Below are 16,393 nucleotides of genomic sequence, written 5' to 3'. Positions count from 1 at the left end.
TCATCTCATCTCCTCTTCACAGCGACTCTGTGAGTCAGGCACGATTACCTTCATTTTATAATTAAGAGAAAAGAGAATCAAAAAGTTTAGAAAATTTGTCCAAGGCTCTATAACCAGTGCATGATAGAGGTGGGACATGAGCCCAGAGCTGCGTCACTCCTGAAGCTCATTCTCTTTCCACCATAGCAATGACACACCATATTTTTTCGTACCTCCGTGCCTTTGCAGATGCAGTTTCCTCTAATCAGAATTTTAATTTTTTCAGTAATGGGCAAAGCCATCTCTGAATACACTGATAACTATCCCCTGCCACATAAAAAATCTGTCACTCAACTAAGTGCAACTGTACTACAGTATGTAGAGGCGTTTCTCAGCTGACGTTTCTAATAGGTGACGTTATGCTAGTCTCTCAGATAGGCTTGCATACTGTGAGGCTGAACCTCTGGGTTCTAGCCATTTCTTCATCCACACCGTCTGAAACATAATGTGCATGTTCAAAGCATGTTTGTGGGATGAATGAATAAGTGATCTGGTACTTCCAGTATTGGTGATGGGGGTCCATTTGTTCCCATATAACATGAGGGTGGTAGTACCCGTCCTAAAGACCTGTGGACCCAACACTGAGCAGAGGGGATGGGGAGGCCTTTTGCTGGCTCCATCTTTATCTATGAAGCCTTCAGCAGGTAATGCTGTTAGGCACAACCTCTCTCATAAAGCTGAGTTTGCCAGAGGTGAGGGAAGACATGGAGTGCTAAGCAATATACTTTACCGGAAGCCAGGCACCCCCGTTTTAATCCCACTCTTTTGCTAGCTGGATGTGCAATGAATTCACATCCTTCAATCTCTTTCTAAGGTCCCTACAACCTCTCAATTTCCAAAAATAGAAAGTGCATATTAGGAATGTGGGACTAGTTCAGGGCCTTTCTAACTTTTTATCACCAAGGATCTACTGTACAGAGTTGTTCTCCTTTACTATCATGTTTTGAGAATCTCTGTTGTTGTTGTTATTATTTATTATTATTATTATTATTTTGAGATGGAGTTTTGCTCTTGTTGCCCAGGCTGGAGCGCAATGGTACGATTTTGGCTCACTGCAACCTCCGCCCCTGGGTTCAAGCAATTCTCCTGCCTCAGCCTCCTGAGTAGCTGGGACTACAGACACCTGCCATCACCCCCAGCTCATTTTTGTATTTTTAGTAGAGACGGGGGTTTCACCATGTTGGCCAGGCTGGTCTTGAACTCTTGACCTCAGGTGATCTGCCCTCTCGGCCTTCAAAGTGCTGGGATTATAGGCGTGAGCCACCGCACCCGGCCCTCTGTTTTATTAATAAGAAAAATAATCACTATTTTTAGCAAGTGCAAAAAAATGGATAAGAAAGCACCCATCTATAACTCCCAACAAAATGCACTGATAACATAAGATAAATAATGCTAAACACCAAACACATAATCCCAGCCCAAAGCAAAGACACTGGATGTTTCTTTCACCTGTGAGGCTGGTTCTAGATAAAGTAATGAATCCCTGCAGACTTTCTGAAATAGCATAAACAGCCAATGAATTCCTTTCTAAACTTTGGGCCCCCAGGGCTACCCATTCTCCAAGTAAAAACACATGGATTCAGAAGTTGCTAAGACTGTGATTCTGTCTTATGTGTGCAAGTCCTACAGCAGGATTTGGTCCCCTGCCGGATGGAATTCAGGGATTCCTAACTAGAAAATTGCACTCACAAAGGAGAAACAGCCCTTCACATCTCTAAAAATAAGAGGAAAAAAAATCCAAGATGGCGGAAACATAACGAACTTGAACAATGACAGTGCACTTTCAAATGGAAGACATTTATGCAAAATAAAAACTTTAAGGCTACAGACAACTTAGAAGTGAAAATGAGAAACTAATAGACACTTGGTTGGTGCAGGAAATGCATGCTACAGGTTCCCTTACAGGGCACGAAGCAAAGTTAACACCAGCTCGATACTTACAAGTAATAGGAGTAGGAATAAGCATTTCTTCTATATATTGATGGGCAGTCAGATGAAGGAAATGTCCAAAATGGGGGAAAAAGAAAAGACAAACAAACAAGCATTAGATTTTTAATGAAATCTTGATTCTTAGAAATGCACATATTATTTCAGCATCCCTAAGCTCAAGGAGATGCAAGTTCCTCTACTAATCATCTTCACTGAGAATCAGATATTTCCGGTGGTAGAAGAAACAAGAGAGACCTCTTCTATAATAGGGAAACCCATGGCCTCACACAGAGTAAGCCACGTTTCATGTTGGCTGTTGTAGTTAGTTCAAAGTTCTTCCTTATGGTCAACCAAAACTAGATTCCTTGTAATTATGATTTTTTTTTTTTTTTTTTTGGTCAGCGGGGTGCAGGTGGGGTATTGGATCAGCTCTCTGTGGCTTCCTGGGACTAGTCTACCACTCTTCCCTATGATAATGACCTGTGATCTAAGCAACACCAAACTTCTTCTGTCTCCTCTATTTCAGATAAAATCACATCAGAGTCCATTTAGTAAGGTCATACCCAAAGAAAGGAAATCATATGGCCAGTACCCAAGATGGCTCCCCAGTGATCTGCACTTCCTAGTATTCAGGTCCTTGTGGAGTGCCCTCCCACAGAGTCAAGACTGGCCCTGCGTGAATAGAATGTGGTAGGAATTATGTTCTGGGACTTTCCAAGCTGGGGGAAAACAAAGAAGCCTCTCAGCTCTGTCCATAACTCTCTCTTAGAACCCTCAGTCTCCATAGAAGAAGCCCAATTTCCCTGAGGCTACCATGCTGGAGAGATCACAGGAGAGCCTCTGAGACTACATAAAGAGAAAGAAATGTCCCACCAGCCCCCAGCCATTCTACTTTCAGCCAACCAAGTTATCTCAGCTGAGACCATTGACATTGCAGAACAGAAATAAGTCATTCCCTTTAAGCTCTGCCTAAAGTGCAGACACATGAGAAAAATAAATAACTGTTGCTCTTTAAGCCATTAGATTTTGGGGGTAGTTTGTTACATGGCAGTAGATGACCAGCGCAAAGTCCAACCTTATCTTGGAAGAGCACTGTACTGAGAGGAGTTCCAACCTTCAGTCTGAACAGACTCTGCCTTGAATAAACTCTCTGTGCCTTCATTTCTGCATCTGTCCCTTAGGTGCATTAAACTAGATCAGTAATTTTCAAACTGTGTCCACAGAAGTCTGGGGGTTCTATAGCAGCTACTGTGTAATGAAGAAAGAGGGTACTGAGCAAGTGAGGCTGCTGCTCCCCACCATCCACCAAAGCACCTATTTTATATATTGAAGTTTTATCTATTTTATACTTTGAAGTTTCATTTAAGATATCATATGGCTGAGAATTCCATTCTCCAAAAGAAAGCTTGAAAAATCACTGGCTTCAATCTCTTTCCAATGTCCCTACTGGCTCCTGGCTTCTAAGCAATCACAAAACTCAAATAAAAGCATGATATTCCCTTTGTTATAACTTTTCTTATGTTGTAAGAAAATAAATAGGAATGTTCTTATTTCACATCAGATTCAGCTATACTGACAATAAATGATACATTCATAGATTGAGAAAAATGGCTAGATAATTCAGGTCTCCAAATATCCATCTGAGTAGACAAGAATGGTTTCCTTTTTTCTTGAACTATTTGATTACTTGCAACCATTATCCCATTTGCTTGGTACAGGAAAATACAGTCTTTATAACTGCAGAGTGGGGGATACATCTTCACAGCCCCAAATTTTCCCATCTCAAGTAGGAAATACCCAAAGCTCCCAAGATGGGGCTATCTCTAGTCTTTCTTTCATCAGTTGGCAAAGCCCAACCCTACATACCCAGAAGGAAAGTGAGTCTAAAAGTTAAGAAGCCACAGAAGAAGGAAAGCCCCACACCTCCTTAGGGGGCTGAGCTAGGGAAAATGAGCCACAGTGCAGCAAGATCTGGCCAGATAGAAAACTGTTCAATATCCTAAACTGAAAGAACAGTGACCCTAGATGATGAGAAGGTGAAGAACTGGGGACTGCAATGAGTGGGAATGGGAAGCTCCTACAGAAAGTCATCAAATCCCCTTCACCAGCCACACACGTTGGCATTGTAAGGAGATAATTTCTTTACCTCACTGCTGGCAGATCTAGTGGCTGGAAAGTGATTCCCCTGGGACATAAAACTCAGGGTCCATTTGATGAAGACTTATAGGACACTTGTGTTCTCTGTATTGTCAAGAACACTGAGCTGAGAATAAAGAGGCCAGCGTTATAATCTCAGATCTTTCAACTGCTCATTGTGACATCTTGGGCAAGTAACTTCTTCTTCTTCCCCTTGGACCTCTATTTCCCGATCCATGCACCAAGGTGGATGGCATAGACGACTGACAGCTCAAACAGCTTTCAGGAGTGGAAATACAATAAGCCTTAGCATCTCAGCACCATCACTTAACTAACTGCATGACATCGAACAAGTCACTAAACAGCCCTGAGTCTCAGTTCCTCTATCTCAAGCTTGGGGGCAATAATTATGTATTCCCAAGAATCACCATAGGCATTAGCATTATATTAATCTAAATTATACTCACATTAGATATGATATGTAATATATAAAGTATTCTATGTAAATTACATTAATCTAAATTGATATTAGATTATATTAATCTAAACATCTGGAATGTATTAGGTCTCAGTAAAGGGTGGTTTACGTCTGCACCTCATCCACAGAGATAAGGTTTGCTGCTTCTTATTCTGGTCACCAGGAACAAAGTGTTCACCTCTTTAGGAATAATAAAATATGAACAAATACTTATTCAGCACTTACTGTGTGCCAGGTATTGTTCTCAGCTTTAGCACACATTAACTTATGTATTCCTCACAGTTGCCCTAAAAGATAGGTATTAGTGCCATTCCCACTGTTCTGATGGAGACACTGAGGCAAACAAGAAGTAACTTCAGATCACACAGCTAGTAACTGGATTTGATAGCAACATGGCTCTAAAGCTTATAGCTCATGTTCTTTTTTTTTTTTTTTTTGAGATGGAGTCTCGCTCTGTTGCCCAGGCTGGAGTGCAGTGGCGCGCGATCTTGGCTCACTGCAAGCTCCGCCTCCTGGGTCCACGCCATTCTCCTGCCTCAGCCTCCTGAGTAGCTGGGACTACAGGTGCCCACCACCACGCCCGGCTAATTTTTTGTATTTTTAGTAGAGACGGGGTTTCACTATGTTAGCCAGGATGGTCTCAATCTCCTGACCTCATGATCCATCTGCCTCAGCCTCCCAAAGTGCTGGGATCACAGGTGTGAACCACCGTGCCCAGCCCATAGCTCTTGACCTCAAGCCTGTGCTGCTTTCAAGGATGGAAGAAAATGGATATATCTTGAGAAATCTGGGGAGTCAGGCATTGGGATGTCAAAACTTATCTCTTTCAATCCTCCCCACAACCCTGAGGAGCAGATATAATTACTCTCAGGGTTAGCTGAGGAATCTAAGATTATAAGTCCATGCCTCACTAGGTCAAAGGCTTTGTGTATCTTTGGACCAGTTGCAAGGCCTCCATCCTGAGCTGGATGCCCTCACTGTCAGCAGCCACCTCCTCCTCAGCTACACTGAGAATTCTGGACCTTCTAGTTTTTCTGCTGTCAACCTTCAGGATTCACCTCAGCCTGAGCCAAGAAAACATGCTTCCTTCTTCACCTTCAAACCACAGACCACCTTTTCCAAGTTGCTTTTCTGAGTTATCGTGGGTGTCACCAAAAGCCTTCTCGTACTATCTCTGACCCAGCAGCAAGGCAACTCCAGGATAATGGTAACTGACAAACTTCTATTAATTGAATCTCTTTTCCCAATTAAACTGCGAAGTCTTCTAGGTCAAGTATCACAGGTCTTTATTCTGTGACCAAAACAGTTTGCACGTGTGTTTTTTTCTAAGCCTTGAAGAAGATTTACTGAAGGTCTAAATTTACAAGGATACAGTGATATTGCAAGTAACAGATTGCCTGAAACCAAAAATCCTGAGCAAGAGGACAGCTGTGCTTAGAAAAAACAAAACAAAACAAAACAATAACCCCAAACTTAATAAATCACATACTGCAGAACGTTTTTTCAGCTAGCTGACAAGATTGACTTCAGGCACAGTTTTCTTTTGTTCCATACAATTTAAACAGGACAAATTTGTCTATCTAACCACCCATTTGACCATCTACCCATCCATCTAGATCACAAACCCACCCGGTTCAGCCATCTATCCATCCCTCCATCCATGAACCTATCCATGCATGCATGCATGCATCCATCCATCCATCCATCCATCCACCCACCCACCCACCCATCATCCATTTATCCATCTTTCCATCATTAATTCAGCAGAAACTTCTCAGGGGCCTACTATATCCTTATCTCTGTCAAGTACAGATAGAAAGACATATGAGATCCTAATCTAGTCCATATGTCTGATGAGAGAGCCAGACTAGCAAATTATAAAGCAGATGATAATAGCTGTCACTTAAATACTGGGAGATCAATTATGTGTCAGGTACTGTTTTAAGTATATTGCGTGAACTATTTTATTTAATCTTCACAATAACCTTATGAGTCATTATTATCCCTGTTTACAGATGAGTAAAGTGAGGCTCAGAGAGGTTAAGCAAGTTTCTCACATTTATATAGTTGTTAAGTGGCATGGCAGGGATTTGAATCCAGGGAGTCTGATTTAAAGAGCCTGTATTAATAGCTATTACGTTGTATTGTCTTCTGTCATGATAAATTGTATGATAAGGCAACACACGGAGCTGTCAGTCCATACCTGGGGATAGGGGTGAGGAGGGAAAGCAGGCAAGATGGCCCAGAATCTGGGATGCCTGAGTGGTAAAGTAAAAAAGAAGTCAGATGGAGGAGAGGGGAAGGGAATTTTTAGGTAGATGGAACTGTGTTTGTGGTTTGGGCAGGTGGGTTAACAAAGTGGGAATGGCAAGATGTTGGAAGGGCTAGTTCCCAAAGAGTTTAAGCAGCTTGGTCTCAGTCCCATAGGTCACAGGGAAAACCCAAGAAGTCATGTGGCCAAATATTTCTTGTAGGTGAATTATTTTTAGCAGGAGGGTGAGGAGAAAGTCAAAGGCAGAGTGAATGTGGTTACACAATCACTGATTGGCCAACACAAGAAATATTGGGGGCTTCCTTTGTAGTGGCCATGGGATGGGGAAGAAAGGTCAGCAGTGTGCAAGGTGGTTAAGACACAAAATCAAAAGGTGATTAAATGTGAACGTATTGAAGAAGACTTCCAAGTTCCCAGCTTAAGTGGCTGTTCACCTGAGTGCAAGCAGAAGGAACAGGATTCAATTTTCAGGTGTAGAGGAAGGAGAAGTTTAGAACAGGATGAACAGAAGATGACACATTTTGTTTGGGCGTTTGGGCTTTTTTCCCACCTCAATAAATCACTCAAAATTATGCCACAAAATTTGGCATCTCAGCAGGTCCTGTTTTATATTTAATCCAGATTAGATGATGTTTCAGAATATGGACTCCATTATCAGATTGTCCAAGTTTGAGACCCAACTCTGCCATTTATTAGCTATGTGATTCCAGGCAATTTCCTTAAACTCTATTTCCATTTCAGTTTTCTGATCTGTAGTACCCTTAATAAAGTGCACTGCTCTTTTAGCTTGGCCTGAGTTAGCTTTTCTGATTGTCTACCCAGAAACAAAACAAAACAAAACAAAATGATGAGGCAATGTGCTCTCTGAAGGCTCAGACCATGGCATGTCTTCCACATACTGCCCTCCAGCCTTGCCTTGCCACCCTCCTACCACTGGACTTGGTGCACGAACCATTAATGCTTAATGTTGACACTTAGGTCTGTTCTCTGAGTGAAGCTCTCTTGTATAATACATAGAGAGTTGATCTGTTCTAATTCCACTGGGCTCTCCCATTCAACATGTTTTTAAGAAATTCTCAGTATTTGCAAGGCACATTGGAGATGAGGATGAATCAGAATAGACAGCTGATGGTCTAGTGAGGAAATAGGATGCAAATACAAAGGAAAAGTATAAGGCAGAAAATAACATGGGTCCTCACAGAGGGGATCTAGATGGTGAAGAGATTCTGTCTAGATCAAAGGTCAGGAAGGGTTTATAGGAGAAAGTGCCTACTGAATTAGTCATTAAACATGGGTAATAGCTGGTCACACGGAGCTGAGAAACACAGGCATTGAAGAAGAAGAAAGTTCATAAGCAAAACTTATGGAGCAGAGGTGAGACTTTAGGAGACTTGTCAGAAAAACTAAGAAAAAAATAGGAAAACTAAAAAGCTAAGAAGAACTAAGAAACTTGTTTCCATATGGGCAGGGAGACAGTATCACTTGACAAAGTTCCCCAGGTGACTTAGACATGTACTTCTTCCCTCACTTCCACCTCATGAACCATGGCTATGGAGAAGAAGCCATTGAAGGGTTTTAGATGACAGGTTTGGGAGTACGAGCTTTATTTTTTAACACAATGCTGACTACAGTGTGGAGGATAGGTTGGAGGGGTGGGGCACAGTTAGGAAGGTCAGTGAGGAAACTCATGCAATAGGGCTATAGAGGTCTGACCCAGGGAAAAGACAATGGAGGAAGAGGAGGCAGAGGCAGAGAGGAAGGGAGGGAGGGAGGGAGGGGGAGAAAGAGATAGAGAGAGAGAGACAGAGAGACAGAGAGAGAGAGACAGAGAGAGAGAGAATGAGACCAAGAGAATGTAGAGAATCCCGGGTGTTGGAATCCCATCTGTTTGATGATGGGATAGGAGGTAGTGCCTGTGAATGAGATGGGAAACAGGTTTGGGAGTAGGTAATGATTTTGACTTTGACTATGAAATACCTGAGGGATTTTCAAGGTAGATGTCCAGGGGCAGATGATATGGATAATGGAGCTCTAACAAGAGAGGACTGATTTTAAGGCCAGCAAAACTACAACCACCGGGTAGTGTGATAAATACACAAATGAAGTCTAGCGTGTATGGCACAGTGGCTGCATGCAGAGGAGCATCATTGGATCTTCCTGGGGCAGGAGGCTGGTGGGAAGGCTTTGCTGAGATGGTAACATTTGGGAGTCCTACCAGGAAGGACAAGAGGCTGAGAGTCAGAGTGTGATAGGAACTTTGTAGGTTAAGAGAAATCTCAGGACATTTCATTCAGGGAAACAGCACGCTCAAAAGAAGAATATAGTGAAATTGGGAAAAACAAGCCCCAGAGAGGAAAGTGGTACCAAATCTGAGTCACATGTTTCTTAGTCCAGGATTTGCTTATTTCGTGTCAGTCTCCATGGACTGACAGAGTAGAAGTTAGCAGCATGAGCTCTAGAGACACCGAGACTGGGTTTCCACATCAACTCTGCCCAAAACGTTCACCAACTCACGTGATCTTTTTGAACTTCAGTTTCTTCTTTTCAAACAAGCAACAGACCTAACCTACTATGATTATTAGGAAGATTGAAACCAGAATATGGCTGCAGTTTAAATGAAAAATGATGCAAATTATGTCAGTGTGTGAGCATTGATTGCAACCCTGCCATTAGCATATTAGTAATGGGTTCAGAGCTGGCCTGGTACAGTTGATGGTCATGTGGAGAGGAACGTTTCTGTAGTTATTGTGCATTGTAATTCCTGAAGCAGGTTCAGGGAACAAAGCCTATTTCAAAAATTAGCTCATTTGATCTGTAGAATAGCCCCATAAAACTGGCTACCTTTCATAGAGGGAAAGCAAAGGCTGAGATTTGTTAAGTTGCTTCTCCAAGGTTAACAGCAAATAAACAGGACTAAAAATTTGGGGCCAGTTTTTCTGATTCTCTGTCCCATTAGACTGAGAGCTAGTGGAGGGCAGGTACAAGTCACAGAGAACTGATGTATAACCAGAGATGCATATAAAATCTCAGAATACACATTCATATTTATACTCAAGACACTCCAAATATACTCTTGGAACAGAAGTTTCCATTTGGACAGGCAAGGAAAGTTTGGCAAAAAGTTCAGGCTGGACTAGGACGAGCTGAGCAGGGGAGCAGGGGAGGAGACAGGGTCTGGCTAGAACCATGGATGGTACCAACTTTGAATATACCTCCCTAAAATTGCCTAGTTCTCATTTGAAAATTAAAATGTGATGGACAGGTTAGTGTAGGATCCAGGCAAGTCTAGGGGTGCGGATCTTGTGAAAAGTCCTGCGTAACTTGGCTTTGGTGTTTCCCTATGCATAAGTGCATGGCCATGCTTTGAGCTTTAAGGGACCATGTTCAGACTCCAGGAAGTGTGTCCCAAGGGATAAAATTGAACTACATGAAACTTGTGTGCGCATACATATAATTTCACGCTCCACAAACATTGAGTTGTAGACCTTCTCATACGTGAGTGGCTAATGAACACCTTCAACTATTGAGACATGCTGGTTAAGGCAATAAGACTTGATCTTTTCATCTTAATTTGCGTTAAAGGCACACAGTGCCCATGGTATTAAGTTAAGAAAACATAGAGTTGGTCATGTAACCTCTTGATTGCTGATTTTGGAGGAGTGGGGAGGATGTCTAACAGTTCTAAGGGGAGGAGGCAAGGGATGAAGATGATCAGGACTGCAGTCCTGAGTCAGTGATGAAGGTCTTTCTCTATGTCAGGACTTAACATGGTGCTCATGAAAACGAGGTATGTTTTACTACATAATGACATGGGGGTACCCATTACAGAACATTCAGAACTCTAGATGTGATCAACAGATCCAAAAGAAAAAGATGGAGCCACTATCTAGTGACAGCAGAAGGATGGATATTTTGTAGTTGGTGTGGCTAAAACCACACTGGTAGTTAACTCTGTCAGTGAGGGGCTCCAGGATCCCTTCTTATAATGCTCATATCATCCTGTGTATGTCCATGCAATCCTAATTCCATATGGTTCCACATTCAATACAGCCCAGTTCAAACAGCCAAAGGTAATGCAAAAAGAATTCTAAACTTTAACTTGCTTCTCTTTCAAACTATAAGAGAATCCCATTTAAATCACCCACCAACATCTCATATCCCTTTCTCCTTTTCATTTCTCAAGATCTCCCTCCCCCTGTTACAAAACAAAACCAAGCAACAACAACAAAACACTTCTCGAGTTTTGCTGATATTCTCTCTTTTCCCTCCTCTATTTTGTTTTCAGTTGTCTAGATATAAATTAATTTAGCTTTTTTCATTAAACCTTTCCCTTCATCCTTGGATCTCAAGCCCATTCTCTGTCTGTCTTCTACTTCTGTGTCATAAAAGGAAACCCCTAACAAGAAGAGAAGGACTCTCTTTGGACAGTGGCAAGGAAGCTCTAAAGTCAGTGATCACAAACCTTCAGAGAGAGAAGCTGGAGACATCTTATGTTTGCTGGAAACATCTGTGGCTATAGCTTTAGGGAGGCTTTGAGTCAGCTGAATCTATTAGGAGCAGAAAAAAAACCCAGAAAGCAACCATGTCCATGCCCAACGAAGGCAGGGAGAAGACCCAGGCAAGCTTAAGCCAGTGGAGGGGTTGTAGCAGGTGTTGGCCTCTGTGAACTCCTGAGTCCAAGCACTGTAGGTGATGATAGGACATTGAGGAGATGTTAACACTAGTATCCTGAGCTATGGTGATGAGCCTGTTACTTGGAAGTTTCTTTGACTTGAATACATCTTCCTTTGAGGTAGATGTAGACAGTATTCTGGCCAACAGTAAGTTGGTAGCAGACTCAATTGATCAGTGTAGTATATATTAATATATTTATGCAGTTGGGGTAGCTGGGGACAGAAGAGGCGCACAGAATTTCGCTTTCCTTTGGGGCATCTCTAGACACAGGAAGACATTGTAGGTTAGTGGAAAGAGTGCAGGCCTATGTGCAATTTCTCTCTTCCTCCCCATTTTCTCCTCTTCTCCTCCTACCCTCCCCTCCCATCTGTAAATTGTTCCAATCAACTAGGCCAATAAAATGTCTTATTTTTTTCAAAAGATGCCATATATATAAATACTGATTAGCACCCCACAACATGCAATGCCCAGGTTTTGCCTCCTGGGGAGAAATGGTGATCATGTGATGCCTGTTGATTGGGTCTGATGGACAGTTTTGATAGACATGAGAGTTGATGAAGATACTCAGAGGAGGTTAAAACTACCACAAAGGACTCATTTTATAGTTGCTCCCACCCTGGAAACATAAAGCCTTTTCCTCCCTCCCAAAAAGTCACACTCACACATTTCAGAAATAGCTGTGAGAAGGAAGTGAAATTTCTTCACAATCTCACAGATGATGGTGACGTGGGTTAAGCCAGGCTTTAGAAAGAGCAAAATTGGAAGAGCATATCTGATTTACAAATCAGTGGCAAAGAATAATAAAACTTCAGGTCTATCAAAGAGGTATTCAGTTCCATTAATTTGGGTGGACAATCCCAAACTCACCTCTGCCTCTAATACATCTGTAACTCTAAGAAACATTTCACCTCTGCCTCTAATACACCAGTAACTCTAAGAAACATTTCAATGATCTTACATGTACAATGTGCTTACTGCCCCCAGAGAAATCAAAAGTCATATACTACCCTATGTAATAGCAGCAGACTAGTCACTGGGACATATAATGTGGCCATGTGTTATCAGTGATGATGGTGATATGACAATGTAGTGTTGACGTTAACCCTTTGAGGGCTCTTCACCCCCAATATTAACATAGTACCTTCTGTTACTCCTAGTTTCTCCAACCAGAAAATCAGTAGCTGGAGGAGAACCTTAGCTCTTAAGCCATTCTGCTAGGAGCTTGAGGCAAGACATGATCCCATTAGACAAAAAATGTCAAGAAAAGATGTCCTCACAGTACAATGTCCTGGCCAGAGGCAGGTATGACTGATCCAAAGCAGAACCATGAGAAAGAGAGAGAGGGACATCCTGGTGCTGGCATGGCCAAGAGAGGGTTGACTGTATGTGTAGTGGGGACCCTAGTATTTCTAAATCACTCATCACTGGAAATGGGGATATTGCTTTTAAAAAAAAATCTGCATTTTATATTCATGTGGTTCCTAAGGTAGAAGCTGGAATTAGTTGTTAGGGGTATTCTTTCCCTTTGTTCTGGTGGGAAACACATTTGATGAGCATTTTTCATGCTATAGATGGAAGCAAGCTCCCAGCCCTTGTTCTTGGGGTTGCCCTGAACTCTGTGCATAAGCAAACCCAGAGCTTCAGGCTGAGGTGTTGGTTTGGTTAATAACGTAGAAGGCTCTTTTGCCTGGGAGCAGGACACAATACACCACCTAGTATTACAATGTGGATAAATGTTTTGTTTGCTATGACAGACTGAGGAGTGGGAAGGTAGAGACTAAGGTTGGGGCCCTGGCATTGAAACTGAGAAGACGTGGAGGTGGGAAGTAGATGTGTTAACATGGTGGCAGGCAGGGGCTAAGGAGAGGGGCGAGTAAGACTCTCTGTTTAGAGGAATAACCAGTGCACCCTGGGGACAGGGATAGCTGATATTCACCCTTTGTTTTTTCTTCCAATTTCCTTGTGTTATCCTCAAGCCTTGTGAATGCCTCTTAAACAGAGGATGCTGGTGTAGTACATCTTGGAAATAAGGGAGGAATCTGTGTGCATGCTTTCATGAGAAATGCAACTGGAGAAAACACACAGTATGAGCAAACTACTAGCTGGCCAGAGGAGTCCAGGGAGACATGCTTTTGAGAGGTGACAAACAACAGCAATCCAGCTGGGAAGGTTTTGTGGGACAGGGCATAGTACAGAGCCTGTAATAAGACTTGTAATTGGGAACTCTCACACCACTGTAGGCTTTATCTCCCATGGAGAGGGCAGCCTGGGATGCTATTATTTGACCAGCGGAAATCAGGGGCAGATGGAGGTGAGAATGGTAAAACATTACTTTCCTGCAACTGTGTTTCTGGACTCATCTATGTTCCTGGGGCTCCCGAGCTATCTTGATGACATGACTGATAACAACACAGCAGTTAACTCTTATAAGACTCAATTCATGATACATGGAATCCCATGGCACATCACGGTGGCCAGTCATAGGGCTCACTGGCCCATAAGAAACTGGCCACCTCAGGACCACCTGCCAAGCAGGCAGCATGCACCCTTCAAACAGCAACATAATGAACCACAGCCGGCCCACGTATTTCTGGACCTCAATGGTTATATCAGAAGATCCCTGCTGGACAATGATCAACAGAGCAAAAACCTGGCCACACAGCAGTGTTGGGGTCACCTCGGGTCAGCAGAGTCTTCCAGGCAGTAGCAGAGACTCACCTCCTTTTGATGGTGAGCATCACACCCAGGAGAATGATGATGAACATGAGGAGGCCAGCGATCACACCAGCCATCTTCACGGTGTTGTCCACCTGCTTCTCTGGCTCCACAGTGTTAGAATTCTGGGTGGAGGCACCTAAGAAGGGAAAGGGAAGGATAGCAATGTTGAAAACAACCACACGTGTGACTAGACAATCATCATAATGACAACAGCTTCCTTTAGTTGAGTGCTAACTATGTGCCAGGCACTGTGCTAAGGGCATCACATACATTGTCCCATTTAATAACTTTTGAGGATCAATTCCTTGTGCAGTTGGGATTATCATTAGATTCTTTTGAGATGAAGAAACTGACATGCAGAGAAATTAAGTGAGTTGCCCAAGGTTCTCACTTGGGCAACTGTGTTGAAGCATTCTTTTCCTTAAGGCAAATCAAGTTAAGATTTTTTTTCTCTCATATTGCTTTGTCTCTAGGATCAAACCATGGAACACTGGGAATTATACCTAACCCTACATTATTCTTTCATGTAAATGGTGGAAATAACAGCTTTATTTTGGGGCAACACGATTTAAATCACTAGATTTTTAAAGATAAAAAGAGGTTTTTGTTTTGTTCTTTATAGGAAACAAATGGTAGGGCAAAAAGTTTGTATATTCAAGGGAACTTGAATACACCTTGGGTTCAAAAAAACACTTAAATTTGATCAATTCCATTTTTAGCATTTAATACTAATGCAACATGCTCTACCAGGTGTTAACTTGCTGACACAATCCTCAGTAGAGGAGGCAGGTAACTGGCCACTTACTATACATCCTTAGCCCTGTGCTGGGTAACTTCATGGATCTGGCCTGGTCAATCCTCACAAAGATTCCCAAAGGTAGATGAGATACTGATTTTCCCATTTTATAGATGAGAAAACCAAGGGAAGTTGCTAAAAGTCACATGGCTGATAAAGGTCAGGGCCAGAATTCCACAGGTTTCCTGATTCCAATTTTAGACCTCAATGGTCAGAAACCCTGAATCCAGCTCTCAAGTCATCTAGTTCCTCAATCCCTTCTCCCTAAAACAACCATTCTGCTTATGCCATAGCAAAGTAAGCAGGCAAAGAATGCCAAAAACCAGTATCTTCATGCTATGTACCAGGGATCAGAGGCAACATCTTATTTCAGACATTCTAGAGAGTAGTCCAGGGGTTATCAGCACCCTAAGTGAATTTCCTCCTGCTTCTATTTATATTCCCATTGGTGCCAGCCTTTAAGTATGAAGCAGCTTAAAGTCCAAACCGTCCTTTTCCTAACTCATTCCTTCTTTTCTTCCACATCTACGTCAGCTCATTCTTCATCAGCCAATACACTTTCTCTAAGCCTGTGCCCCTGGGAGAGTTTCTCCCTCTTCTCTAAATTCTATTAACACTTTATAACACTTTGCACATGCCTCACAATATCTCTTACTACAATGCACCAATATTATTAGTTATTTGTTTTCACATCTGTCTCCTCCAGTGGTCTGCAAACTCCTCAGGGGCAAGATTACGCCTCGTTTATCTTAGTTTCCCCAAGTTAGCACAGACTCTGACTGGTAATAGGGCTCCCTAAATGTTTGTGGTTGTTTAGTGTTTAGCTAAAGGGATGACATCTCTGCCCACACACATTTGTTCTCATGGAAGCAAATTGACTTTTCTCCTTTTTTAAGTCATGTGTTCATAGAACTCAGCAGAGTCTTGAGTTGAAGGAATGCTACTACCCAAAAGCTATGGTCCTGATTCCCAAAATGCACTGATGTTTAAGCCCTCCAGCACATTGATGCACCCCCTTTTGTTTTGCTTAAGAGCATTAAGTGTTTCCTCTCTCAGAGCACTTTCCCCAAGCTGTTGTAACTTAGACATGTTGGGTTTGCTTGGCCAAGTCTCTCTAGTGAGAATGGTAAGTCACCCTATTCATCTCTCTAATGCCAGTGTCTAGCACAGGCCTCCCTCCTCATCATTGCTGCCTAACAGATAAATTATAACATAATATGAGGGTGAGTGAACCACAGTTGTGGGATTTATCCATTCAATCATTCATTATTTTGCCATTGAGTGGCCATGTGCTGTGTACTAAACTATGCTGTCTGTAGAGTCAGAGATTCTGTTCCTAGAAGGACTTATG

General features: G+C 42.4%; 1 protein-coding gene across 7 annotated transcripts in view; it reads right to left on the bottom strand.

The window, feature by feature from the left end:
* The window catches only part of PTPRT (protein tyrosine phosphatase receptor type T), a 1,124,172-nt gene that overhangs the window by 156,255 nt on the left and 951,524 nt on the right, over positions 1-16,393 (bottom strand). For 6 of the 7 annotated variants that reach the window (XM_032141872.2, XM_032141870.2, XM_058432870.1 and 3 more), the window contains 2 exons: positions 14,247-14,382; positions 1,981-2,010 (listed from right to left, as the gene is read on the bottom strand). In XM_032141872.2, the coding sequence (XP_031997763.1) occupies positions 1,981-2,010; positions 14,247-14,382 (166 nt within the window). The remainder of the gene's footprint in view (positions 1-1,980; positions 2,011-14,246; positions 14,383-16,393) is intronic. The other variant, XM_058432872.1, reaches the window with a different exon arrangement.

The sequence above is a fragment of the Hylobates moloch genome, unplaced genomic scaffold, assembly GCF_009828535.3.
Source record: "Hylobates moloch isolate HMO894 unplaced genomic scaffold, HMol_V3 SCAFFOLD_21, whole genome shotgun sequence".
Lineage (NCBI taxonomy): Eukaryota > Metazoa > Chordata > Mammalia > Primates > Hylobatidae > Hylobates > Hylobates moloch.
The sequence above is the reverse complement of the archived record's forward strand: the minus strand, read 5'-3'. Positions and strand labels throughout refer to the sequence as shown.